Source organism: Podarcis raffonei, chromosome 14, assembly GCF_027172205.1.
Source record: "Podarcis raffonei isolate rPodRaf1 chromosome 14, rPodRaf1.pri, whole genome shotgun sequence".
Lineage (NCBI taxonomy): Eukaryota > Metazoa > Chordata > Lepidosauria > Squamata > Lacertidae > Podarcis > Podarcis raffonei.
The window spans coordinates 40,581,063-40,607,917 of NC_070615.1; the positions used below are offsets into that span (position 1 = coordinate 40,581,063).

The 26,855-nt window shown below is 43.8% G+C and overlaps 1 protein-coding gene across 2 annotated transcripts in view; it reads left to right on the plus strand.

Moving 5' to 3' along the window:
* Positions 1-2,487: 2,487 nt before the first annotated feature.
* Positions 2,488-26,855, plus strand: part of MOSMO (modulator of smoothened) — a 45,238-nt gene continuing 20,870 nt past the window's right edge. Inside the window, exons 1-3 of one of the 2 annotated variants that reach the window (XM_053366040.1) lie at positions 2,732-2,828; positions 17,387-17,564; positions 18,724-18,912. In XM_053366040.1, the coding sequence (XP_053222015.1) occupies positions 17,435-17,564; positions 18,724-18,912 (319 nt within the window). In that variant the 5' untranslated portion in view covers positions 2,732-2,828; positions 17,387-17,434. Of the gene's footprint in view, positions 2,829-17,386; positions 17,565-18,723; positions 18,913-26,855 lie in introns of both variants that reach the window. The other variant, XM_053366041.1, reaches the window with a different exon arrangement.

Sequence of the window (26,855 nt, forward strand, 5' to 3'; positions counted from 1 at the left end):
AGTTGCTAGCCAAGGTAATGCAGATGCACTCATTCCTTGGAAACCAGACAACCAGAGAGGTACACTGGGGAAACCAGTGGCGGGGAGTTCCAAGGGTGGAACTGAAACAACAGGGGAGTGTTATGTGTATAACAACTGTTTGTTTTCTTCTCTGGATCATGCTTTGCTTGCTGCAACACGCATTGATTCTTTTGGGGGAGGATGTTACGAAAAAGGAGCAATGCAGAAGCAAGCACCAGGTGGCTGGAATGGTAAACAGGAAACTGATGTTATTGGATTGTCCCGTGGGAAACTGGGACTGTCTGTAAAGTGCTCTGAGAGCCGGATGTTACCTCAGAGCAGCACATGACCCTGTACTGGAAGTACATGGGAGGAGTTTTATTCTCTCTCTGCAGTGGGGAAGCAGAGTGTGCAGACATGTTTTCTCTGTACTGGTGAAAGACAGGAATAAAGACATGTAGATATATTTCTGTCTGGCTCTTTCCCCCTCCCTGGGAGAGGAGTGGGGGAGGAGTGGTGGTGTGTTCTCTTCACGTTGAGGAGAATCGCCGAAGAGACCTCCTTTGATCTTGCCGGCAGACGCTGGCAGGAGGTCTTAAGGATTCAAGCCGGGCACCTGGAGGGTGGCCAAATTCTTCTGGACTAAGAGCTGAGCTGGAGGCTCTGACTCATGGCTTGGATCCCGACAAGTTTTACTATGCACTGCATGAAGAACTTGGATGCAGAAGCAATCCAAAATGAGCTTTTATTTTGGAATGAAGCCAGTTAGTCAATATGTGCTTTTCAGGAGCAAAAAGAATGCAATAGAAAAACAAAAAATCATAATCATAGATTGTGTGTGGACTACGTAGAAAAATCAAGTACTCAGGCTGCATATACCGTATTTTTTGTTCTATAAGACTCACTTTTTCCCTCCTAAAAAGTAAGGGGAAATGTGTGTGCGTCTTATGGAGCGAATGCAGGCTGCGCAGCTATCCCAGAAGCCAGAACAGCAAGAGGGATTGCTGCTTTCATTGTGCAGCGATCCCTCTTGCTGTTCTGGCTTCTGAGATTGCAGCTCTGACAGGTAGACTATAGTGCCTAGAATCATTTGTGCAGGGAAATGTGCTACAAAGGTGTGTATGCTGGACCAGCCTCCATAGATTCTAGAATAAAATGTGTGTACACAGCCTAAGTAGCAACAATACTTAGGGCCTTTAGCAGAGGACATATCACTTGCTACTAGATTAAAAAATGAAGATGCCAAGAACTGACCCGTGGGTATTCAGCTACTAACACCTGTCTTCTGCTACTGAGCAAGGGTTTCCCCCCATGGTACTTTCCAAAGCCTGGCTCTGAAAGTGACTTGAGCTGGAATGGGGTGGACAAGAATAACTTTGGACAGGTTGAGTACCCCTTTTACTGATCGTCCTGTGTGAGTACCTCTCCTTCCTGTTTGCTAATGTGTTGTTCTGTCCTATGTTCCACTGCACTTACTTCCAGGTAATTCTGTGCAGGACTGCAGCTTGATTATGGCACTTTTATATCTTGCAATTTGTGCAGAAGGGTCTAAAAATAAACTGGATAGACAGTCTGCAGCTTAAATGTCACATGGCAATTAGGTTTCCATGCACCAGTGTTATGGGTGTGTATTTCTAGATGGCCATTGAAAGGAAGGGGTGTTGCTATGGCTAAGTATATTTTTAGAATCCATACAACTCTGTGGCTTTGGAGTTGCTAGACTTGGCAGTCTAGAATACCAATCATTGGCCAAGCATCCTACACCCTTGGTAGCAAGTGGTTCAGATTTAGATTTGTGGCTACTTGTAAAAGAGCAGTAAAATGTAGTTAGCAAATTCATTACACACGCTCTTGATCTTATGTATTGTTCTGAGGTGGAAAATATATGGCTGCACCATTTCAGACTGTATTAGGTGCCCGGCCTTGCCCAGGAGAGTCCAGGAAGCTCAGGTGGCAGCTGGCAAGGGACTCATACCCCTCCCCCCGTTCTATCCTCACAACAGCCCTGTGAGGTAGGACAGGTAGCGAATGGGGATTTGAACGTGGCTCTCCTAAAGTCTTGCTCCAGCACCCATAAAAATCCTTAGTACGTAATTAGTCGTATAATAATAGCGCAACTTTCCTTTCCTCTTTTCTCAGTTAAATTCCCCTCAGTAAAAATAAATATATTTATTTATTTAAATGAACTAGCCCCGCCCCCTTCCCCAACGCTTCTCCCGTCGCCGAGCCCCGCCCCTAAGCGAGCCTCAGCCCCGCCCCGTCCTTTAGCACCGCCCCTCACGTGCTCGCGCAGTATTACATCTCTGCAACCCCGCCCCTTCACCCTGTAGGAAGCCCCGCCCTTGAAGCCTGCCCTCTCCGCTCTAAGCCCCGCCCAATGATCTTGCTGCCGCCGCCGCCGTCTCCTTAGCAGGCCCCGCCCCGTCTGGGACAAAGTGTGAAAGGCGCGGGGAGAGATGAGGACGAGGGCGTGAGCTTTCGCTTCCGGGTTGCGCGGCGGCTGCTCGGGTTTTGCTTCCGGCGCCGTCCCGAGTCGGGACGCGGGGGGGGCCCGAGCCCGCTCCTGTGGCAGCGGCTCCCTGAGGGCGGCGGCGGCGGGGTGACGGCGAGCGCGTCTGCTGCGGAGCCGGAAGGCGAGCCGAGCCATGGAGCCGCGGCTGTGAGGAGCCCCCGGCCCGGGCCCCGCTCTTGGGAAGCCGGGCCGAGGCCGGAGCCGGAGGACATGGACAAACTGACCATCATCTCAGGATGCCTCTTTCTGGCCGCCGACATCTTCGCTATCGCCAGCCTGGCGAACCCGGACTGGATCAACACCGGCGAGTCCGCGGGTGGGTCAAAGCACGGAAGGACCGGGCAGGACGGCTGGCGGGAGGCGGTGGGAGGGCAGGAGGGGGTCGGATCGGGTCTGCTCGGGGCAGCGGGGTGGCAGCCTGGAGGGACAAACGCTGCAGCCGCTGTGGCGAGGGGTGGCCGGCTCTGCAGGGAGCCGGAGGGCTAAGTGGGGTCGGACCCAAGGCTCCTAAGCGGCTGGCTGCTGCAGGGACCGAGGTGCTGCGCGCTGCGCGGTCTGTTTGTGTTTTGGAAGAAGAAGGGGGGGCGGCGAAGTGCATTGGGAAGAAGCGGGGGGGGGGCTGGATCCAGCTCTCCCCACGAGGTCGGTTGTTGTGGAAATCGGGGCATCTAGACATTCACCGTGACCCGACACTGTTCCTGTGTTTGGGGACCGGAGGAGTTCGGGGTTGGGGGCAAGGGTCGTGACGGGGGACTCCAGCTCCCCAAGCAGTTGGCCACGGTGGGAACCAACGTGCTGGACTCGATGGGCATTTGGCTTGTTTGTGTTTTGGAAGCAGAGGAAAAGCAGGAGGCGAAATACTGGGGCAGGCGGAGGGGGAGAAGGTGTCCACCTGGCCAGATCTTGCTCTCAGAAACATAACCTTTGCCTAGGGTGATTCTTCATAGAAAATTGCTGCTTGCTGTCTTGCCTGTTGGTGATTTTGTTAAGTCCTTTCATCATCCCCTTGGAAAGGAGGAATGAAACACTACCAAATAAAATCTGAGATTGGAGGCTTTTAGCTGGGAAGTCGAGGGAATCAGTGGTGCTGCAGTGGTTAAATAGAACTTCCAGGTCCAGAGGCAGTATGCCAGAGAATACAGAGTACTGGAGTCAACTTTAGAAGCGGTCTGTTACCTTTATGCCTTGCTTATTGGGTTTCCAGAGGCATCTGGCAGCAAATGATATTGGACTAGCTGAACCTTTAGCCAGATCCAGCATAGCTCTTCTTGTATTTGGGAACAGAGAATAACTCCTCACCCCTTACTACACAGAGTCATCAAGCCATTTCCTTAGAAGGGTAGGAGATGCAGTAAATCCTGTTGGGGAAACCACTGATGGAGTGGGCAAATATATGAGGGAGGGGTTTCATGAGAATGAGAATGTATGGGTGAAGGATGGAGCAATTTCATTGTTACAGTTTCTACTGCATCCCTGTGGCTTTGAGGACTTTGGCTGCAAGTCAGTTAGCAAGGCCCAGAGGTTATCAAGTCTAATCCTCTGTCTGAAGATAGGTCCATCATGACACTAGCCCTCTCCAGTTATTCAACATCTAGACTGCATTCAGCTGCAGCTGAAAATCAGTTATTGTGTAGAATGTGAGTTTACTGAAAATAAATATAATGTTCCACTGTTTGTTGTTAATGGGAGGTTCTGCCTCATAATGTGTTTGAGAAACGAATGTGCAATCCTAGCATGGCATCTGTGATAATTTACAGAAAAGTAGGAAAACAATTATCCTAACAGCTTGGAAGGGCTGCGCATCAGATAAGCGATGAAAGGCAGATGACACTGGCGAATTATGTGAGTATAAATTCTGTTTAGGCTTGCTATTTAGTCCTTCAAAAATTGGTGTATGCTCCTTGCGTATGATGGCACACTAGGCTTGCACAGATAATATCATTTTTAAAGGATCAGGGGAATGAAATTTGCAAACTAGCATCACTCTGGGTGGGGGAACAATTCTTCCTTTATCCATAAAGGGCAGTCAGTCCAAGCTGTTCCTTGATGTGGCAAGTGCGAACAGGGCTGAAAGTAGTGGTTTGGATCCAGAGTTTGTGTGAATGGAAACTGCTTGGGCAACAGAAGTTTCCTTCACTATGCATCCCCCGAAAAATGTTCTTTCCTGAAATTCAGCTGGGCTGCCCTGAAATTTTTGGAGTATGGTGTGTGGGAAGAAAATTGGACAGAGACTGCACAAGCACAGAGATAGGCAATGTTGTTGGACTATAACTCCCATCTGCCACAGTAAAAGTGGCCAATGGCCTGAGATGATTGGAATTGTAGTCCCAACAATGTATGGAGGGCATTGCATTGACTACTTCTACCTAAAAAGAGGTACTCTGGCTTGAGTAAACCTGGGTTTGGAGAGCTTAGAGTTCTTGAAACCTTTTTTTTTTATTATTATATTGCCCTGATAGGGAGTGAAAGTCAGAGGGGAATAGACGAGGGAAATGCATTACTAGAGAAAGAGAAGTTGAACCTGAAATAAAGGTTGTGTGTGTGTGCATGTGTGTTGGATACCAAAAACTATCTCAGCTGTGGTCAGACAACATCTGGGTCATCTTTAGACATGTACTTGCATATTTGACCCTGAAGAAATAAGGGCTAGTCTGCCATCTCTTAATTGTACTAAAGCAGATACATTGTTATGGTGAGATATATTGCTGAAGGAATTGATCCCCCCCCCCTTTCAGCTTGATGAATCTGAATTGGATCACTATTTGCTTTGTAAATGTGATAATGAGTAGCAGCCACTTGAGGCTATATTGGGATGTCAGCATAGGTTTCATTGGTGCTGGTGTTTAGTTTTTCTGATGCAACTGTAAATGCTAACCTTTTTGTGTGTGGGTGAACTTCCTGAAATAAGGACGCAAATTGCAGTGCTAGAGGGTACAACAACCAGAATAGATTTAATTAATGCCATGGAGTTCACCGCGTTGACATGCAGTTAAGTCTACCTGATACCAGAAGCTTACTGTAGTCCTCTGGGACATTTTATCCTCCTTTTGTCTTATTTCTGACAGTCTTAGTTTTATGATAGCAAGTAGCACTATTTCCTTGGCGTGCTGATGTTTGTGAATCTTGGGAAGTGCTGAGAAAAGGTTTTTTAATTCCAACAATCAGCTAATGAAAGTGTTAAGCACCCCCCCCCATTAGTCAGTTTCTTTTAAGGGTTGGGCTTGTGGGAAAGTGGAAGGCCTTCCAATGATTGTGTGTTCTTTGGAAGCCAGAAGTAGCCTCCTGACAAAGACGGACGACAACTCATTGTTGTGTATAGGATGATTTACAAATTTACTCTGATCAGCTTAGAATCTTATATTTGATCAATGGGAAAAGGCACTGGGAAATGGAGATGAGAGAAGCCGGGAACTACTGTAACCATTTAGTAAATTTGGGCAATATAGCTGTTATTTTTCCTCCCTTTGTTTACGTTTTCTTCTGATCTCTGCTTTGGAACTGCAAAATTTCAGTGTAGGGTTATGCTTCACACATTCTTTAGAAGACAGTGAGTCTCTAAAGTAGACGGTTGCAATCTTATTGTGTGTTTGTTGTTCAAGTTACATCGCCCCCTGTCCTCCAAATCTTTGTTATCATTTTCATATTTTCATCATGCGATTTGTCAGTTCCATCAGGGCCTAAATAAACCGACCACAACATACAGTGACCTTCCGGTCCTCAAAAGTGCTGTGAAAGCACAGAGACCATTCCATCTTTATCAGAGTAAATTCAAGGATTTGGGTCTCCTTACCTTCGGAGGATGGGCATTGCAAAGCAAGATGGTTAGCGGTGAGGCAGTCATTGGGGACTGGAGCATGTATGGCCGCAGGCATAATAATTCACTCTCTGCAGGAGCTGGATTGCATTTTTTAAAATGCATCAAGGATGTCTCTTACATTGTGTGCTAATGTAATGTTATTGGCCTTCATGTTTTTCCTGAAGTTTAATGCCAGCAGACTTTGCTGTAGACGTGATTGTTTATTTAAATATTTTCATTTAGTTACATTTCAATAGTATATAGTTTTTCCGCTTTCTTTGAGGCCTCCCTGTGGCAACAGCAGTTGCTTTCTACTCCTTTTCTTGCTTGCAAGGATGCGGTAGATAAAAACTTGGTAGCGTTTGTATCATTATTTGACATGACTGTCCTAAATAACCAGCCATTGTTTTTCTTGGCAAATAAATAAATAAATCACTGGTTGGGTAATTTTTTGTGGAGCCTGCAAAAGTCAGGTATCTTGTTCTGTTTCTGTGTAACAATGGTCGCACGCTGCTTTTGACGTATACATTTCCACTGGGCACTGTTCAGCCATTGGATAGAACGCATGCAAACAGCAGCATGATTTAATTTCATAGCAACCTGAAATTGGGCTATTTCCAGTGAAATTGAGGGCACCCGAAAAGTGGCCCTATCTGGGGAATTCCCTGAGATCCCTGTTCTTTATTTAGATGAAACAAATGTACATCCCTTTTCAGCTGCCATTAATGGCTCTTCAAAGTGGTCCACAATAACACAACCAAATGTCGAAACAGAATAATTTTTCCCCCATGCATGCACACACAAAAGCTCATACCAATAAAAAACTTAGTTGGTCTCTAAGGTGCTACTGGAAGGAATTTTTTTTTCCGGTTTTGACTATGGCAGACCAACACGGCTACCTACCTGTAACTACAAACAAATGTGTTTGTGGGGCCTTCACAATGACTGTTCCCATGAAGTGTATCCAAGAAGCATGTTCAAGTTGTTTGTGAATATTGTTGTTCTGCTGCCCAGAGAGAATTCCCAAGAAGAGAGAGATTAGCCTGTTCTTTAACTGATTTTTCTTGGGAGTAACGGAATCTGTTCATGGTCCTGGGAGGCTGATGTTCACCTGAGTCCTCTCTCTACTCCTTCTGGCTGCTGTTAGTCAGATCAGGGATGAGGAACCTATGGTCTTCCAAATGTTCTTGGAATCCCAACTCCCATCATCTGCTGGCATGACCAATGATTACAGTTTATGGAAGTTCTGGTCCAACAGCATTTGGAGCACCACGGGTTATCCCCCCCCATCAGCCAGAGGAGGGTCTGCTCAATAGACATTGTAAAAGAAAGCAAGTTTTTCAGGTTAAACATTCTCCCTTATTTGTACTGTACTTCTCTGCTAGTCATTAAATATCAATTAATTTGATGCTTTGGCTGCACTTCACGAACCTTGCTCTGTTGTGTTTTAAAAACGTGTTGCAAAGGTGCTAAATATCCTTTGTAACCTTAGCAAATCTTAAGTTTCCACTGATTTTTCTCAAGCTCTGTACTGTTTAGTTGGCATTTTGGTGAACTTTGGTTTAGTTTGCTATTTCCCTCTTTCAGTCCTAAAGAGAGAGCAAATTAATAGTCTTAACAGCAGAAGACACCGCAGCGTATGAAAAGAACACTTCATACTATTGCTTTGATACTGAGTGGACATCTGGTATGTTTCTGCTAAAGTGGCACAGTAAAGATTTTAAAGTGTGTCTTTGTTCCAGTGGTAAATACTGTTGCGTCTGGGCGTAAAATGTGTGGTTTTAATATTCTGTTAACAAATTGTATTTGTATTTGCATGCGCCTCTTCTACCAGTTGGTTCCCAGTTGGGTAGATAAGCAACACAAACTCTGAATTAAAAAAACGCAGTAAGAACAGCAATTAAAAACAGTGGATTGAAACTTTTAGGTCTTTTGGATCCTGTAAACAAAGGATGGGGAGTCTGTGGTCTACCAGATGCTCCCACAATCTCAGACAATCCCAGACAATTGGCAATGCAGGCAGGGGCTGATGGGCAGGAGTCCAAAAGCACCTGAAGGGCCACAGATTGGAGCATGAACAGGGGTCCTCAGACATGCTCCCTGCGTCATCAGATTACATTTCCTTTTAATCTGAGGGGAGTTTGCCTCAGTGCAGACTGACAAAATGGGCAAGGCCTTGCTTTTGACTAGGCTTTCAGCTTACTTTAAAGAAGTATGTTGCTTCTGAAGCTCAGCAAAACTGCAGGGAATGAGACAAGTAGCTTAAATAATGCAAACTGCCGCTATGGAAAAGATAGCTCATGGAACGCTAGATCTAGTTTCTTTGTTATTTCTGAACTATATGAAAGTATTTAGGCTGCAATCTGATGTGCATTTATCTTTGAACTAAGCTCCACTGAATGCAAAGGGGGTTCCTTTCTCAGCACTTTTTCCTGGAGATCTTTTGAACCTTACCAGGAATTAAATCGAAGAATGTGCTCTACCTGTGAGCTTCACTTAAGTTGTGTTGGACCACCATGATATAAATAATAGAATTGGGAACCTTTGGCTCCCCAGATGTTGGACTCCAATTTCTATTGACACTAGCCAGTGGGCAGTCAATGGGAGTTGCAGGGTTCAAAATTAGCAGGGTACCAGGCACATTTTGTACTTAAAGATTCTCTATTTGCAAGCACCTCAAAAAGTCTGGGTGTCATTTTTTGCACCCGGCTGACACTCAAGGATTACTGAAATGTATGTGCTTTGAAGCCTCAAAGTGTATGTTGTTGTTGTTGTTTAGTCGTGTCCGACTCTTCGTGACCCCATGGACCAGGGCACACCAGGCACTCCTGTCTTCCACTGCCTCCCGCAGTTTGGTCAAACTCATGTTGGTAGCTTCAAGAACACTGTCCAACCATCTTGTCCTCTGTCGTCCCCTTCTCCTTGTGCCCTCCATCTTTCCCAACATCAGGGTCTTTTCCAGGGAGTCTTCTCTTCTCATGAGGTGGCCAAAGTATTGGAGCCTCAGCTTCACGATCTGTCCTTCAAAGTGTATGTTAAGGATAGACAATACGTTAAGGAGCTTAACAATAAAGAGTAGCGTGTTTTGAAAACTGAAGTATGGTACCAATATTTTTATTGTAAACACCAAATAAAACATGTATTAACAGTTTCTGCTAAAAATGTGATTTTAACAATGTGTCACTTAGGTGAATTGCGTATTAGTTCTGCTTATCAAAATAATAAATAAAAAGTGTTGCCAACCTCTCCCCCCCCCCCAGTGGCAACTAGACATTCTCTTTTGGTGCCCCCTACCCAGGTCCCAGAAGCTGTTTAGCTCCTAGCTTTTCTTTCCCAGTTTCCAACACTGGGAAGTTGTATTCCAACAACATCTGGAGGGCCATAGCTTCCCCATCTGTAGGTGCCTTTATTTAGGGCAGAGGGAAGTTGTGCAGAAGAGATGTTTTGACATTTTAAAGCTGTAACTTGATTGCTGGGAACTGGAAACGCTTGTGAGTTCTAATTGCCTGTCCCCGCCCCAAAGCAAACCGCTTTTCAATGTATCAGAAGGGGAGCTTGTGTGTTTATGAAATCTCATAATGAATGCCTGTGCCTTCAATTATATTTCAAGCAGTAGTCAAGCAGCTGCCTTGGGAACATCTGTTCAGTGTCAGCGCGCAACACAGAAAGTAACTGCGTTATACCTGTCGTGAAATTTAGATGCTAAATCCCTGCGGGTAACTCAGCAAAATGAGGAACGCTCACAACCACTTAGACTGATACATATTTTCACATATGGCCATATTGGCTGCAATTGATATTTCAGGCATGCCGTCGTGTTGACTTGTGTGCAGCTACTGTTAAATAGTAAACTTCAGTTGGCTGTGCAACTGTGAAATGTAATATATTTTTTTTTGCAAGTGACCTTGCTCCTCTTCTCATTTAAACAGCCCTGTAAGCTGAGATACTGTGACAGTAATAAGTTATGAATTTTAATGATGTATTTTAACTGCCAAACTAGTTTACTCACACTGGCATCTTCCAGCTTTCCTAGAGCATTTTCCATATGGACGGTTGGTAGTTTATCAAGCCGTTAATCAAAGAATACGGTCTGGGGATAGGTTGCTGTGCTGGATATTTAAAACAGGTCTATTACATAAAAAAGTTGCCTTCCTCTGAGTTAGACCATTGGACCATTTCGCTCAGTATTGGCCACACTGACTGGTAGCAGATCTCTAGGGCATGGGTAGGCAAACTAAGGCCCGGGGGCCGGATGTGGCCCAATTGCCTTTTTAAAATAATTTGTATTCATTTTTCATTTTCGTTCATTACATACATCTCAAATTCTTAACATTTGCTGTATATTCCTCCCTCCCTCCCCTCCCAGACTTCCCCCAACTTGTGTTTCTGGTTTGTTTCTGTTTTCACCCGCTTTGCTATCTCTCAACAGAAAAGTTATTAATAACATAACATCAAACCTTGAAAACATAGAAATAAAATTAAATACATCATCTTATTTCACTATCTTCCAAACATTTTCTGATGCGAATAATGTGAATGTTTATTTAAATCCTGCCATCAAGTCTACTGCCTTTCTTTGTTTCTGCAAATATAATTTTAATGGTTCCCAATCTTTTTCAAAATCTCTGTTGCCTGTTTCTCTTAGTCTTTCTGTCATTTTTGCCAGTTCTGCATAGTTCTGCAATCGCCTTCTAAATCTGGCCCACGGATGGTCCAGGAACCAGCGTGTTTTTACATGAGTAGAATGTGTCCTTTTATTTAAAATGCATCTCTGGGGTGTTTGTGGGGCACAGGAATTCGTTCATTTTTTTTCTTTCCAGAATATAGTCCAGCCCCCCACAAGGTCTGAGGGACAGTGGACCAGCCCCCTGCTGAAAAAAATTACTGACCCCTGCTCTAGGGCTTCAGACAGGAAGCATTTCCCAGAGATGCTTGGGATTGAACTTGGGACCTTTTGCATGTGAAGAAGATGCTCTGCAGCTGAGCTATGGCCTTTCCTCAGCATTGCACCTTGCATTTTGCACATTTGCCCTTTACAAGTAGGTGCAAAACAGCAGTTGTGTTTCCTTACTTACAGCATTACAACTGGGGATATTCTCAAACTCCTTAAGTCTATAAATGGAATGTAGTAAGGAACAGAATGAAAAATCTACATTTGTGGTATTTACTTCAGCATTGGCTGCATTAAATGGGAAAGCCTGGCCACAGCGCATCATGCATTAGTTATTTCAAGAGTCAATTACTGCAATGAACTTTATATGGGGCTCCCCTTGAGCTTGATCTGGAAGCTGCAGTTAGTGCAGAATCCTGCAGCATGATTGCTGATAGGAGTGAGACCTTGTCAGCATATAACCCCTGTGCTCCGAGATCTGTACTGCTTCTCAGTTGTCTACTGGTCCAAGTTCAGTGTGTCACTATTAGCATATAAAGCCCTTAGCAACTTTTTAGCACCTGCTAAAAATATTTTTGTTTAGATAAGCCTACCCAGAAATCTGGAATGTTGCCGTGTGCTTTAATCTGTTTTTAGGTTATTGCTTTTTAGGTTATTGAATGTTTTAACTGTGGATAACTCCGTTGGTAGAGCATGAGACTCTTAATCTCAGGGATATGGGTTCGGGCCCCACCTTGGGTAAAACATTCCTGCATTGCAGGAGATTGGACTGGATGACCTTTGTGGTCTATTCTTGTGAAATAGTTGTTCTTAACTGTTTTTACATATCTTTTTTATTCTTTTTGTAAACATCTTCAATGCAGGTTTCCTTGCAATCAAACAGCATGCAAATTTTATTAAATAAATAAATAACAGAAAGTCGTGGTTTATTATGAATGAGCTGCATTTGCTTCAGATTTACTCCTCCTATGTTGCCAATGAGATGATAGCTTCCCGTTTTGCCCAAACCAGGAATCATGTTTATTAAAATCAATCATTTATTATATTTTTATCCCACCTTTTCCCTGAAGAGTCTTTGCCCTTGAGGAAGACCTTGGTCTGTACGCATTGGGCAATCTTTACTAAATTAAACTACAATATTTGAGCACCAGCTGGCGACCAGTTTCATCCTTTCCTCTTCAGAGTTATCAGCAGATCCAGAAAGGTTCAGTCACTTCTTTTTCAAGCTCATGCAGATCAGAGACTGGGACAAATGCTTCTTCTTCTTTTTTTTTGTAAATAATTTTTTATTAATTTTCTAGCATAAATTTATACAAAATTTAACATCCAATTCTCACCAATTTCTTCTTTTGGACTTCCATCAGCATGTCTGACAATTCTCCGTAATATCACATTTCCTCACATTTCACAATTTAATATTGCACTATATCATTTTTTAGCTTATCATATTGTTTATACAATATTTCTACCGTTACTTCTCACAAACTTTCTTGAAAACTTACAAACATTAACTGTTCGTCACATATATGTTTAATATATTCTGTAAATTTATTCCAGTCCTCAGTGAATCTCTGATCTCGTCTGTTCCGAATCCTCCCTGTTAATTTGTCTAGTTCTGCGGGACAAATGCTTCTTATAGCCATAAGGAGGTAACAGTTGTAGTCCAGTTGTGTGATCTCTTCCCCAGCCGAGTGCATGGTTGACATCCTCACAGCAGATTTATTAAACGCTTTACAGTCAGCTAGATGGTTTCTGCCTCACCCTTGGCTCTAATGAAATCTGTCTTCCACATTTACGTGGTATTGCCAAATAAATAGGAGTAATAAAGAGAAGACATTAAGTTGATGATATTGGTTCCTCCATCTGAAACAAGAGCAGCTGAATAAAACATTTAATATAGCTGTTGCCTGATAATCAGGTTAGGGTTAATATTTGGCATAAAAACTTAATTTTGCTTGGTTCTTCTAAACTAATATGCCTTTGAAATTAAGCATTTGTCATTACGCACTTCAAAATGTTCTGTAATGCGCTGGTAACATATACTGGTGAGTGGCATTACAGTGAAGGCTCTCAGAACTCTTATTTGCTGGCATGATCTGCAAAGTCTATAACACAGCTCACCCTGATGTGCTTTATATAGTGCACAAAACCTTCTTCAGTGGTGTTTGCTTTGTAGCTCTTCTTTGAGCTGAAGAAATGTAAAATTTTCTGGGTATTACATTGTCGTAGGTAAAATGGTTTGTATTTTTCCTGAGTTCTCTTTGGCCTACATAGAAGGCCTGGAGATGTAAGGAAGATAACGGGATGGTCCTTTGATTTGTGTTGAAAGCTCAAAATAAAACTTGCACTTAATTTCTTGGCATACCGGCTGCAGCACATGTCTTCTGAGGTCATAGATTTTGCCAAACCTCTATAGGAGGTGACCGAGTTCCTCTTTTTCATTTTGAGATAGAAGGTTTAATTTGTATATTCTCCTGTTTTAAAAAGCTGTTTATACAATAATATATTTTAACTTTTGATTGAGAGCTTTGATTCAGCTGGTGGGGTGGGGGAGGCACCCAGATTTAGTAATAAAATGTTCTAGCATGATGCTTGCATTTTAATGCCCACTAAAATAAAATTATTGTTTTGGTGTCTCCGAGGAGGATGCATAGTTGAAACATTTAGGCAATTTTCATATAATAAAGTAAGTGCCTGAAAAGTAGCAATTTAAGTACTGTTTCTCTCCTTTTTCTGTCATCATTACATACATCAAAAGTATTGGAATAAAGGAAAGCAAATCATATGTAGCCTTTGGCGTTGGCTGATTCTCATAAATGCAGAAAATTGCAGACTAATTTTATTGCAATACTGTTGAGAGATTTTATTGCTTTAGTATGGATTCAGTCCTTCCCGGTGGGTATGAATGCCCCCCCTTTTAAATAGGGTGGCCATCTCCTAATCCCATATGCTCACTCATAATATTTGATAAATCAAATGGAATGTCGGTGTTTCTAAGCCTGGAAACAAGATCTAATTGTGGGTTTTAACAGCCTTCTCCTCCATATTGCCAGGTCTGCAGAGGTGCCTGGTTGTCCAGTGGATTAAAAATTTGAGACTAGCACCTAGGAATCTGAAGGTGCATAATCCCACCCACCCACCTATCCTATACTTTACTGCCAGTGATAGGTATGTTAAGCCTGGCCACAACTAAGGTGTAGTTCAGTTATACCCCACCCCCTTGTTGATAGGGAATTGATTTTGCATCTATATTAAGGACCAAACTCATGAACATATTACTGTATCTTGAAATGTAAATAGCAGCCAAGAGGAAGTCTGAGTAGCCTCGTGACTAGGAATCTGGACAAAAAACCCATCTCCTTGGAGCGACTGTTTGCATTTCAAGAGAAGCTTCCACTTTATGTCCTCGGAGGTTTCCCTTGAAATATATGTAGTAGCTTCAGAGAGATTATTTTTGTCAGGTCTGTGGCAGGAAGGAGAGGTAGAGGTCAGCTTCTGTTACACACACACACACACACACACACACACACACACACACACACGTCCCCCAAGCATGCTCAGTTTTTCCCGGGACTGCAATTTTCATAAAATTAAAGCTTGTGTATTAATTTCCTCCATGCAATTAATGCCTAGTTTGGACCTAGGCATGGGCATTATATGTGACTCACTGTATGGTTCTTCCCTCTCCCAACCCAAGTGGTCACTCTTCTTCTTACTGGAAGGTGTCCAGAAAGTACCATTGTCAATTCCTTGTTGAGGGGTCAACACAGCCGAGCATATAAACCCAATAATTGTACTAGATTGAAACGATTGGAAAGATTGCTTCCAAGAAAGATGATTTTTAAAATTATTATTCTTGTCTAAGCCACCAAGACTGCTTACCACTGGGCAGAGACTTTCAGATTTTTCTGCAAATCATATGTAGTCTGATGCAGAATTGATGAGCATCAACCTGATGAGTGAACCAAAGAATCTTGGCTTAGATGTTTAGGAATGAAAAGGACTTGGAGGGGAATTTTAGTGGTCAAGACATAGACCCGTTTCTCTCTCTTTCTGTGTTTCCCAGTCTATGCATTTGTTCCCAGAATATAAAAAAGGTGGCGTAAACCTATACAAGTTGTTTGTTGTTACTACGTAATTAGCTTAAAAGAAGCCACACTTCATCCAATTGCCAAGTAAACCTCATTGGAAAAATGTGATCTGTTAATGACTCCTGGCTTATTAAAAGCAGTTTCCCTTGGAGTCAGTACTTGCACATGAATAGGATTATATAAAACATTGACTTGCATTTCTGCCAGAGTTAGGAAGAACTGTGGGTCACACTTTTCAACTTGGCCTACTTTTCTTCTTTAAAATAGGTAGCAGAGGAACTGTTCAAGTTTTCCTCCCTTTTTAATTTCTTTCCCTTTGACGGTCTTGTAACAAAAGCAGCTAGATGTAGTTCTTTTCTTCTGCTGTGGTTTGCACTAGCTGGCCAACTGAGCTTCAGTGCTTTGAGGCAAAGGTTGCACACAATTCTGACTTCTATTGCAATGACTGGGGCTTAATCCCTACTGTGTAAGTGTTGTATTTGAAGAGTTGGGCTATGATAATCTAAGGCAGAGAAAAATGGCCATAGTGATCGAAAGCTTGAATACAAATGAATGAAATAACAAGGGAAGAGGATCCCATTCATATTTTAACTCAGGAACTCAGGAACTCTTGCCACATGCATGTCAACATTTTCATGAACTGTTTGAGCTATGCATGCGTCCTGTTGAATGTTGCCCAAGGTTCATTGGAAGAAATCCTCCATCTGAACAAAATTCTTGACTCAAGGTCAAAGTGCAACTTGAATTTTGATAGTTCTAAAGATGAGTAGCTGTCAAGTGTTATCTGTGCACTTACAAGGGTGTGTAGTCTGTTCAAAGGGATGGCTGATGGTATGGAAGATATTCTGTAGAAGTTACATATTGCCAAAGACTAACAGTCAGCTGTGATGGTTATATTTCGAAGAATTTGTGGAATAGATTTGGCTGCCTGAGAATCTCTGCTTGCTCCACCCCCACCTCTTTTTAGCATTTTTTCATCTTCAGTTCAGTGTTGAAGGGGCAGAACATCAGTCCCTCTCTACAGCTTCTCTATCATCCTTCAGTTCATTTCTCCCTCTACCATCCCAGTCCATACCTCGTGTTAGAAATTAACCAGGCTCCAGGCACATTTTGTGACCGACATGGGTCCAGTTGCGACCATGTGGAGATCTCTGGCTGCCAGGTTGGTAATTGGGGAAAGCAAAATACCACATGGAGAAGGATCTGAAATATTTTCCTTGAAGCTTGAACTAGGGTTTTTTTCTGGATTGTTTTATTTGACGTTTTAATGTGTTGTAAACTGCTTTGAGATTTGTTATTTAATATATAAAGTGGTATGGAGATGATGGTGGTGGTGATGATGATGATGATAATGATAATAAACAATTTCATTGTAAAAAAGAGAAGGCACCTGCCTAGCAGAGTGGTTGTGTACACAAAGAGGGACAGAAGAACCTGCTCTGAGCTTCCTGGAGGAAGGCCTGGGTAGATATGCTAGTAGCGATTTCAAATTTTGCAAGGACACGTGATAAGGAAGCTGATGGGTTTCTGTGCTCAACAATGCAATGAATTCTTCCTCCAGCTGGTTCCACTCAGTAGATTGTTTTAGCCTTACCATAAAGTGCAAGGTAGTAGTTTGGGTTTTCTACAGAAGTATGGTCATTTTCCCCATAGAGGTGCATGGCTATCTTTCATTTATGTCAGATAAGGTGAAGGTGTACTCATAGTCTATAAACAGGGCAAAAAGGCTAAATCTGCTAGCGGCAGCTTATATTTATCCCATAAAATTCAATCTGACAACTGAGCCACAGAGGTTGATGATAGATGCTGCTCTTCATAATTTAGTCTACTCTTTGGTTGCATTTCCTAGTTGTGTTGGAGAATGCACACAGAGAAGTTGTGCGACAGGTTTATTTTTTAATATTTGTATTATTTTGATATGTTAAAATTGAAAGCTGGAATGGAGTTGCTTTATTGGCATACTTTATTCAATCTGCATGATTTTATTCTGAGTTCAGAAATTAGAGGGGCATTTACTTCCGATTCTTGGCTGTATAACTGGGTCAGAGTTACTAGCATTCTATTCTTTTCTGGATAATGTCCCTGAAATTGGGCAGGCTTCACAGTGCAGAATGAGAGTTGCTGTACCATAAATAAAGCATCATATGAAGATGCAGCAGGAGCTCCATCTTTCACCCTTTTCTGGAGAGCTTCCCAACTCCTGCATCCCCTTCTCTGAGAAGTCGGCCACACGTCAACCACAACGCATGCCTGCATTGGAGCTGTCAGCCACTGGTAAGTTCGTTTCATTCTTCCTTACAACCTTTCTGAACGAGGTGCCTTCTATATGTTTTGGACTACAACCCCCATCAGGCCCTGTCAGCATGGCTAATGGTTGGGAATGATGGGAGTTGTAGTCCAACAACTTCTGAGAAACCAGCAGCTTGGGATAGTCTGCCGTTTACTATTTGCCCATCTTTTCCACCTTAGATATTTCAGTTGACTTGAGACTTAACATTCACAGATGTTGGGTTTATACTGGTTCTGTACAGTGAGGTTGTTCATGCAGAACCACTTTCAGATTTCCTCATTCTAGCAGGCCATTGATTTATCACATTCAGTACTGATAGCCTTTCCCATCATCTGCTACCTGGTAGGAGATGCTGGGGTGAAATCTGGGACATTTTGTATTCAAAGCATTGCTCTACTACTGAGCTATGGCCCCTGAGAATGGATAGTTGCTATCTTTGGAGAGTTCCACCTATGGGCTCCATTATGTATACAGTTGTACTCTGGATCCCAAATGCCTTGGTATCTTGACATTTTTGATCCCAAATGCCACAAACCCAGAAGGGAGTGTTCCTGTTTGCGAACGTTCTTTGGAACCCGAACATCCAGCGTGGCTTCTGCATCTTCCAATTGGCTGCAGGAGCTTCCTTCAGCCAATCAGAAGCCATGCTTTGGTTTCCGAATGTTTTGGAAGTCAAACAGACTCCAGAACAGATTCCATTCAACTTCCAAGGTACGACTGTGTTCCTTAATGTCTGTCCTCTTGTTCAGCACCTTTACAAGAGGCTATGAGGCAAGGTCACTGGTGTGCCTGGGCCCCATCTGCACAATGCATTTAGATCAATATCTTGCCACTTTGAACAGTCATGGTTCTATTTCCACTTCCAGATTTTAACCTCGCAAGAACTCTGAGAGGTAGTGACTGGCCCACATTACCCAAATAGCTTCATGGCTGAGTTGGGTATTTGAGCCTGGGTCCTCCAGTCCCAAACTCAAGGCTGGACTGCTGTAGTGTTCCCCCAGTCCTAGTTCAGGTTTCTCCCCTTACTGTATGGCTACCAGCTTCATCATGGCCTCCCACCTAGATTTTGTTGGTTTGGGGTGGACAGTGTATTTTGGTGATAATTAGGAAAACATTTTCAATAATGCTGCTTTCTATTTTCAGGTAGTTCTCAACAGAGTGGAATGCAGAACAGTCCTGAAGATGAGAGTTCAGACATGATTAAAACATGTTGTCAAGCTGCTGATGACATCCATGGCCCCAGTGCAACTCATTACCAAGGAGAGAGGCTATGGCAAGCAAAACTGGAAGGTTCAAGAGGAACTGCGCCTGGGATAGCAGAAGACAGCCAAAGTGTGTGAGAAGCCAAAAGCCTGGACTTCTCCACAATCTTGTGATGTGTTGAAAGGAGTACATCCATGAGAATTTGCCCAGACTAATGATGGGCTAAAGCCTGTGGTGGAGGTAGTTGCCTGGTTCAGACATCACAGAGTTACTCCGTGGTTTGTTGGAGCATAAAAGACCCGTGAGCTATAGTGCTTGCTCCCTTCTTTTCCTTCTGAAGTCCTTCCCCGCAGAGGAAACTTACTAGTTTCTAAACCACATTTTCCTTGAAGCCCAGACAAGGAAACTGTTGTTAAAATGTAATCTTCAAATCAGGATCAGGTCCTGGTTTTACAATCTTGATTTGTAGGGAGTTCTTAAACCATGATTTCCTGGTTCAGACACCGGAGGAAAGTGCCGTTTAAGAAACCAGAAGGTCTCTACGGCCAGGTGTACAAGAGGTGGAGTGAGAGAGTTGAGTGTACACAAACCTATCACTGTTAATGTTTGTTGATGCTTTAACATATCATGGTTTGTTGGAGGGGCTTTTTACATCTGAAGCAGGCCAGTGCATTGCTTCCGTCCCCTTCACAAGCAAGGAAACATTATGCAATCTTTGCCTGCCTCTTGTTTCCCCCCAGCTTTGCCCTGCGTATGACAGCAAGAAGAATCTAGGCTTTACAGCAGTTTGGCAAAGCCCTTTCCAACTCCCATATGAAGAAGGCTGCTGAAATATCATTCACAGATTCCCATAGAGTGCTTGCTATCGGCGGCAGTGGGTGGAATGAGCAGAATACACTTGGGGTGTTCTGCAGAGCAATGCCTGTGAAAATTATGTGCAGATGGAGTGGTGCCTGCGTCATTGGCACGTGTGGTGCCAGAAGTAGCAAGACGACAGTGGAGCCCTGTGATACAGCAGAAGCATACAGGACCTCATCCTTCTGGAAATGTGGGCAGCGCTAATGGGCCTTTTCTTGCCTATTGCAACAAGAGCTAGAAGTTTGCCTTTCGTATCCATTTCAAAAGGCATTTTCAGGACTGCAGACGCTACCAGACTTCAGTACATTTTATCGTTGAAACTACGTTTTGCAGCATGCTACCATGTCAGTTTCTTGACAGTTCTTCATTCCACAAAAAAACAGAAGCAGAAGTGTTGAGAGTGGGGCATTGCTTTTAGTCCTGTTCTCCCTGCACCGTCTACCCAGGCTTGCTGGTATTGCTGTTTTCCTTTGTGAACCCTTTCTAGCTCCAGATGCAAAAAAGGATGCATCTGGCAGAGCCTTCTGCCCTTTCCTGTGGCCAAGGAAATGCAGTGGACATCGTCTAAGAAAGGGAACTTGAACAGTTTAGCACTTTTAACAGCCATAGTATGTTGCTTCATTTTCCAAGACAGCTGGCTACCAATCCCTGCCCAGATATGTCAGAGATGAGGAGCTTGAAGCCTTCCAGATGTTGTTGGATTTCAGCTCTCACCAGCCCCAGCCAGCACAGTCAGGGATGATGATAATTGTAGTCTAACATCTGGAAGGTTACAGGTTCCTGCTTCCCTGAGAAGATGTACAAGATAGGTGGCCGTGGGCCACTGACCTGGTAAACTGGCCACTCGGCTGGCCTGGCTAGCAAGCTTCCTGACTGTATTTACCTAAATTAAAGATGTTGTGAGAAATGTGCCCCCCCCCCATTTCCAAAATCTTTATTTAAAATGTATATATTCCAAACTCTTAATGGCTGTGCCACGCTGGCTGTCGATTGCACTGCAAAATCTCCCAGTTATATTTCAGTTCTTGCAGCTCCTGTTCTTGCATACCTTGTTTGCCTTCTCAAGTGTCTTAATGTGCCTACATGCACTGGATTCTCCTTCAAGGTGTGCATTTAGTTCGCCTCTCTGTCATCCTCCAACAGTCTCCCCCCCCCCCCTTTTGAAACACTTTTCAGATGTTGTTCTCAAAAATCGTGTTGGTTTGGCATCACCACTGTTCAGGTCTGGGTGTGTCAGACTCCGACAGAGGACCATCTTGAGATTGTCTCCCATGTGAAAAGCTTTTCCTTTCCCTGTGCATTGCCATATCTTCACTGCAGGGGTGGAAGACCTGTGGTCCTCCAGATGTTGAACTACAGTTCCCATCATCCCTGACAATGGTGACTGGTGCTCATTTGGAATGGGAGTCAAGCAACATCTGGAAGGGGACAGGTTCTCCATCCATTCTTTGTTGTGTCCAAATATAACGTGTTAGCACCAAATGCAGGCTAGCTATTGTAGCGCTACTAACGCCCCAGTTTATTTACCTCTCCCTGGATGGTCTTTGCTGGCAATTTTTTTGCATGGCTTATCAGGCGTTTTAGTGATTCTTGGTGACAAAGAGTTGTTTACAGTAGTTTGTTGGACTGTTAAAATTAAAATGCACATCAAACAAGAAAAAAAAATCCAGCACTCAGCAGCAAGATTGGCAACAGATGTTTTTATAACATTATGAAAGTCTAAGTTTACAAGCAGATCAAGTGGAACAGAGCTACAGAAGGGCTATACTGGGGCCAAGGATTGTGTTCAGTAAAATTCCACTACTGCTCACAATGCCATTAACAGTTTCTTTAAAAATTGGGGCAATGTATCCCTTACATTTTGGTATGCCAATTCTTTTCAATCTATAGCCTTGCTTTCATTCCAAAATAAATCTGTGATCTGTAGTTAAGTACTCATGGGTGGGTTATTTTTTATTTTTATTTTTGGCTTTCTCAAGAATAGTCCAACTTAGCAAGTTTCTGGAATAGAAATGGAGTCCCAGTTACAAAGTGTGAAAACACTGAATCTTGCATTTTGTTCGAAGTTCTTCACACACATCTCTTTAAATTTCCAGGGTTTCCTTTCTCCCATTCAGGTTAATTGGTTCTCTTTAGGCAGTTTTATTAATGTTGGCTCAAAATCTGTCCGCATTTTGCACAGAAAGGATTTATAGGAACTTTCCTTGACCGAAACTGGATCTTGTTGAGGTGTTATGTGTGCAAGGAGACCCAGTCAGAAAAAGGGGGAGAAGGCCAAGGTTTTCTTTGGGTTTTGTAAATTGACTACTTTCTGACCCACTTATTTTTAAAACGGGATGCAGGAGCTAGTTCCCACAAAAGTGTAGAGTCTAGATGTTCTTATTCAATATTGCCTTGCTTTTATGTTTTTAATATTTTTCTTTCTTGGCTCTCTTATTTTGAGAGTGGATCCTGTCTTGGGTCACATCCACACCATATATCTAAAGCACATGGCTTCCCCAAAGAACGGTGGGAACTGTAGTTTCAACCCCCACAGAGCTACAATTTCTAGCACTCTTAAATTACAGTTCCTGAGATTCTTTGAGGGGAAGGCATGTGCTTTAAATCTGCTTTACATGTGTAGATGTGACTTTGTTTCTAATTCTCTCATTACTACCTGTGGGAGACTCAGATGACATTTCTAGCTTGCCTTTTGGATCCTGTCATAAAACAGTTTAAAAGGAACAGGGTGATAAAGAAAGCCACAAAATATGGAACCACCCAGAACCTGATAAGTATGTCAGTCAGTTGAGTATAAGTGATGTTGACTGCTGAAACAGCCAGGTTTTCACAGCTTGCCAGAAGCCAAGCAGATGGGAAGCCCGGCAGTCAGTCCTCCTCCAAAAGGGCATTTCAGGGTCTGGGTGCCATGACCGAAAAGGCTCTGTCTCTTGTGCTTGTTTTGCCAAATGTAAGATGGGCAGAATACACAGAGCAGGGTTTTTGTTCTGAGGCAGCGTTGGGGTACCTTTCTCAGCCCAAGGGATGCATTATTGCTGACCTGCTCCTGACACCCGCTCTTGACTTGTGGTCTCTGAGGAGACCCACAAGAGGCAGATAGAAAGACCTGAGGAGTCTTGTTTGGCCCCTCGGCCTGAGGTTCCCCATCCATTTTCCAACTGCATAGGCAGGGGGTGGACTGGTGCTTCTTGTGCTTATAGGGGCAGAGAGGGCCCTGTGTCTTTTCTGTGCTGTTGCTTGCTGTTACTAGCCACCTGGCACGTGCATTTTGAAGAGGGCAAGCCTTCAGAGAAGCCTTGCAAACTTGGTTCAAATGATACAACTTTTGACCCACTTGTGTTGGTCAGGAAGCCTGTGTCCTTGTTCCACAGAGTTCCTGTTCTGATGAAAGAGCTCTGAGCAACTGTGAATCTTGAGACCCTGCCTGTATATTTGTGTACGTGTGTATTAAAAATGGAATCATGTCGATGGTCTCCCCTTGCTGGGACAACTAACATAGCATCTTTCTGAGTTGCACAGAGCACTGCCTAGTGTTCGTGTCTGGGGTTCTCCTTGGTAGCCTAACTGAAGGTGACTTTCAGACTTATGAGTACTTGCATGCATGTATACTGTCCATGACTGTAATAAACACCATAAAGTCTGAGCAAGAAGAGTGTGTTGGGTGCCTGGTTTGAAAAACAACCAACCCAGTGTTCTGATGTGTGTCTATAGCAGATCCCTGTGTTAAATAGTCTCAATCCCTGCAGAACAGTATTCACTGGAAGATACCAATTTGTACCCTGCTTTGGTACAATACACTTTGAGGTATCCTGAAACTCTGGGCTATTTTGTGAAGCTAATTGTTGGAAGAAGGCTCATTGTTCTTGTTATTATGATATTTATTTTTTGAGGTTTTTATATTGTAAACTGCCTTATGATCATTGGATGAACAGCAGTATAAAACTTTAATAAATGCTACTGCTACTACCACCATGTGAAATTGTTAGATGTTTTTCAACATGGAGCAACTCAAAAGGAGAGGTATAGGCTGGCCAGTTTTTGGAGGAAAGGGATCGAGTTGGAGATATGTCAAGGTGACTGCTTAAAGCTGTAATATGATACTCCTTACCTATGAGTAAGCCTCTTTGAACACAACGCGGGTGGTGTCTGAGTGTAGAATTGCACTGTAAATATAAACACAGGGGAAGACTAGAATATCGGATGAAAGGGCATTCACATGAGGAGCAGCTGGAGGGGGGCAAGGGAATTAGTTAGGTGTCCTTTGGACATTGGTAGCTGTAGAGGAAAAATGTTCAGGGAAGAGCTAGAAAGAAGAAAAAACAATTGCAGAGCATCAAGTCAGTGGAAATGTCTGAACACACACAAACTTTAAATGAAGACGAGAACAGAGAAACCAGCAAAGACCAGTGAGAAGTATGTCGGGACAAAACCAAGGTGGGAGGAAAAGAGGGAAATGGACAAATCATTTTTAGTAGTGTCCTCAGTAACTGATGGCTAAGCAGCTGAAAAATGCTCTCCTGTCAATGTTGGTGACAAAGCGAGAATCCGTTTGCATGGGGTTTAGGGGCAAGCTTGCTCCTCACCCATCCGTGCCCCCAGCCCCCAGGGCAGGTACCTCCCACTTTGTGAGATGTGGGTTTTCTGTAATTTGGGAGCTTGTGCATGACGGGGATCACTTTACATATCTGCGTGAAGCTAAATATAGCTGCCTTACGCAGGAGCAGAACAGCTGTGTGGTCATTGTAGCTTCTGGCTCCGATGCCCCAGAGCGAGGGCCAGAACTCGTTTAACTGGAAAGGTAGAGCTTGGAGAACACACTGTTGGTTCATGCAGCAGGCGGGTTACTGGCCTACGTCAACGGTGTCTTTAAAGTTACTTGACATCTTTCTCTTTCTCTCCCTTTCTCGCTGTGTGTTCTCCCCCTTGCAGCCTCTTGCCATTACGAAAACCCAACGTTCCGGATTTCAGTGGCAGTTGTGATTTGCCACAGTGCTGGTGTATGTGTATGTGTGTGTGTGTGTGTGTGTGTGTGTGTGTGTGTGTGTAAATCATTTCTAGCTCAGTTCAGTATATTAGCTGCCGGACAGGCACTTAATTAAACTTTGTGCTAGGCAAGAATACCCTTCGGCATGTGTCCAAATGCTACACTTCGGTATGCAAGAGCTCAACAAAGTCGTCTTTATGCTTTCCAGAGTGCTGCCCGAGAGTGACTTTTTTCAGTGCCTGCCAGTTCTATCTTGTCTAGAGGCAAACGTTTGGAGAAATGTGCTAGATGCCCCTAAGTGGTAGAGGGGCTGGAGTAGCTTTAAATGTCATTTTGTTAAAGCCCAGGTGGCCATTTTTTCCCTCCTCTTGTAACTTGAAAGATCAATGTGCCAGATTGCCTTTAAATATTTTTTTTTTAAAGTTTGATTTATTTATTTTATTTGTGAATCGCTTCTCACAAGGCACCCCAAAGTAATTTACAGTATAATATACCATATTTTTCCATGTACTAGACAAGGTTTTTTGACTAAAAAATTGTGTCAAAAAACTGAGGTCGTCCAATACACGGGTAGTGGCATGGGGGGAGGGGTAGAAGTGGTGTGCCCGCCAGCCAGCCGGTTGGCGGGAGTGCAACTTCCCCTGATGCTGCCGCAGTGGGAAACGATATAGGGAGTGTTTCCTGCACACAGCTGTGTGCGGGGGAGAAGCTGCGCGCTGCCAGCCAGCTGGCTGGCTTCCCCTGATGCCGCTGCGTGCGGGAAACACTCCCTAGATCATTTCCCATGCGCAGCGGCATTGGGGGAAATTGCACTCCAGTCAACCGGCTGGCTGGCTTCCCCCGATGCCGCTGCACGGGGGAAACACTCGCTAGCTCATTTCCCGCACGCAGCGGCGTTGGGGGAAGTTGTGCTCCAGCCAACCGGCTGGCTGGCGGGAGCGCAACTTCCCCCTATGCCACTGCACGTGGAAAACGATCTAGCGAGTGTTTCCTGCCCGCAGCTGCATGGGGGGAGAAGCTCAACGACTTTGGGCCATCTCCCCTTATTTTCTTAAAACTGACCCCCCCAAAATGGGGGGTTCTTATACATGGGGGGTGTCTTATAGATGGGAAAGTACAGTACATAAAACAATTGCATATGTAAAATCAATTCAGTTTGCAGACAGATACCAACCGGGATAAAGATTTTAGAAGGTTTGTTGAAAGTGGAATGTCTTTAGCAGGTGCCAAAACGCAATAGAGAAGGCATCTGTCTGATATGCAATGGGAGGATGATCCAAAGGGCCGGTGTTTCCAAGAGCATGAAGAATGGACCTCCTGATATGATGGTACCTGCAGGATGCCCTCTCCTGTAGAATACAATGATCGCTTGGGCATGCAAGCAGTGAGCTGATCTTGGAGGTATCCTGGTCCCAAGCTGCGTAGGGTTTTGTACACCATATACCTAGCCTGGTATCTAATTGGCAGCTGGTGCAACTAATAGCAGTTGTAGGGCGGTTTGCATTGTGGACTGTGTTCCTGGAGGAAGTTTTGGTGTTCTCTTCTCTCCAGGAGCTCACACATGACAACAGCGGTCAACTCTTTTTGTGAGCAGAGTTGCAGGACCACACTAATTTAGTAATGCACACAGTGGTTATTGCGCAAATAATAGCTCTGTTCAGGTGTTTGCTGAACTGTCCTGTTTCCAGGGTCTCTGCCAGCGGTGAGCTTTGTGCGTTGAAAAGGAAGATCTGGTGGAGGAGTCTTTATGCATTCAGCTGAATAGTGGGCCTGTCCCTTAAGACCATTTGGCCAAATGCATGAAGATTATTCCTTCACACCTCCCACACACTGCCGATCGGAACAGGGCAATTGGGCTGGAGCTGGCCTGCGTGTGTGGCCACATTGAGACACTCTTCCCAACAGTGCTCCTTGTCTATGGCCTCCTATGCTTTTTTGCCTGCATTTGTGGATCTCTGGAAAGGCACAGTCTGTAATGGCTGTGATATTTCCATGTCAGAGCATCTCTAGAGACTGACATGCTTTTACGGTGCAAGTGCTAAAGGAGTGTGATTTCCCATTCTGAGATACTATTAACTTCCAAATGTGATGTTCCTTGATGCATCCTCAGTAAATAGCTGCTAGTTAAAGAGGGGGAAAGGCCAAAGAGTGTTCAGATACATTAGAAATGTTCTCCTCATTGATGGAATAATAAGTCAGTCTCTGACCGGTGCATTCTGTGCCTTGATTT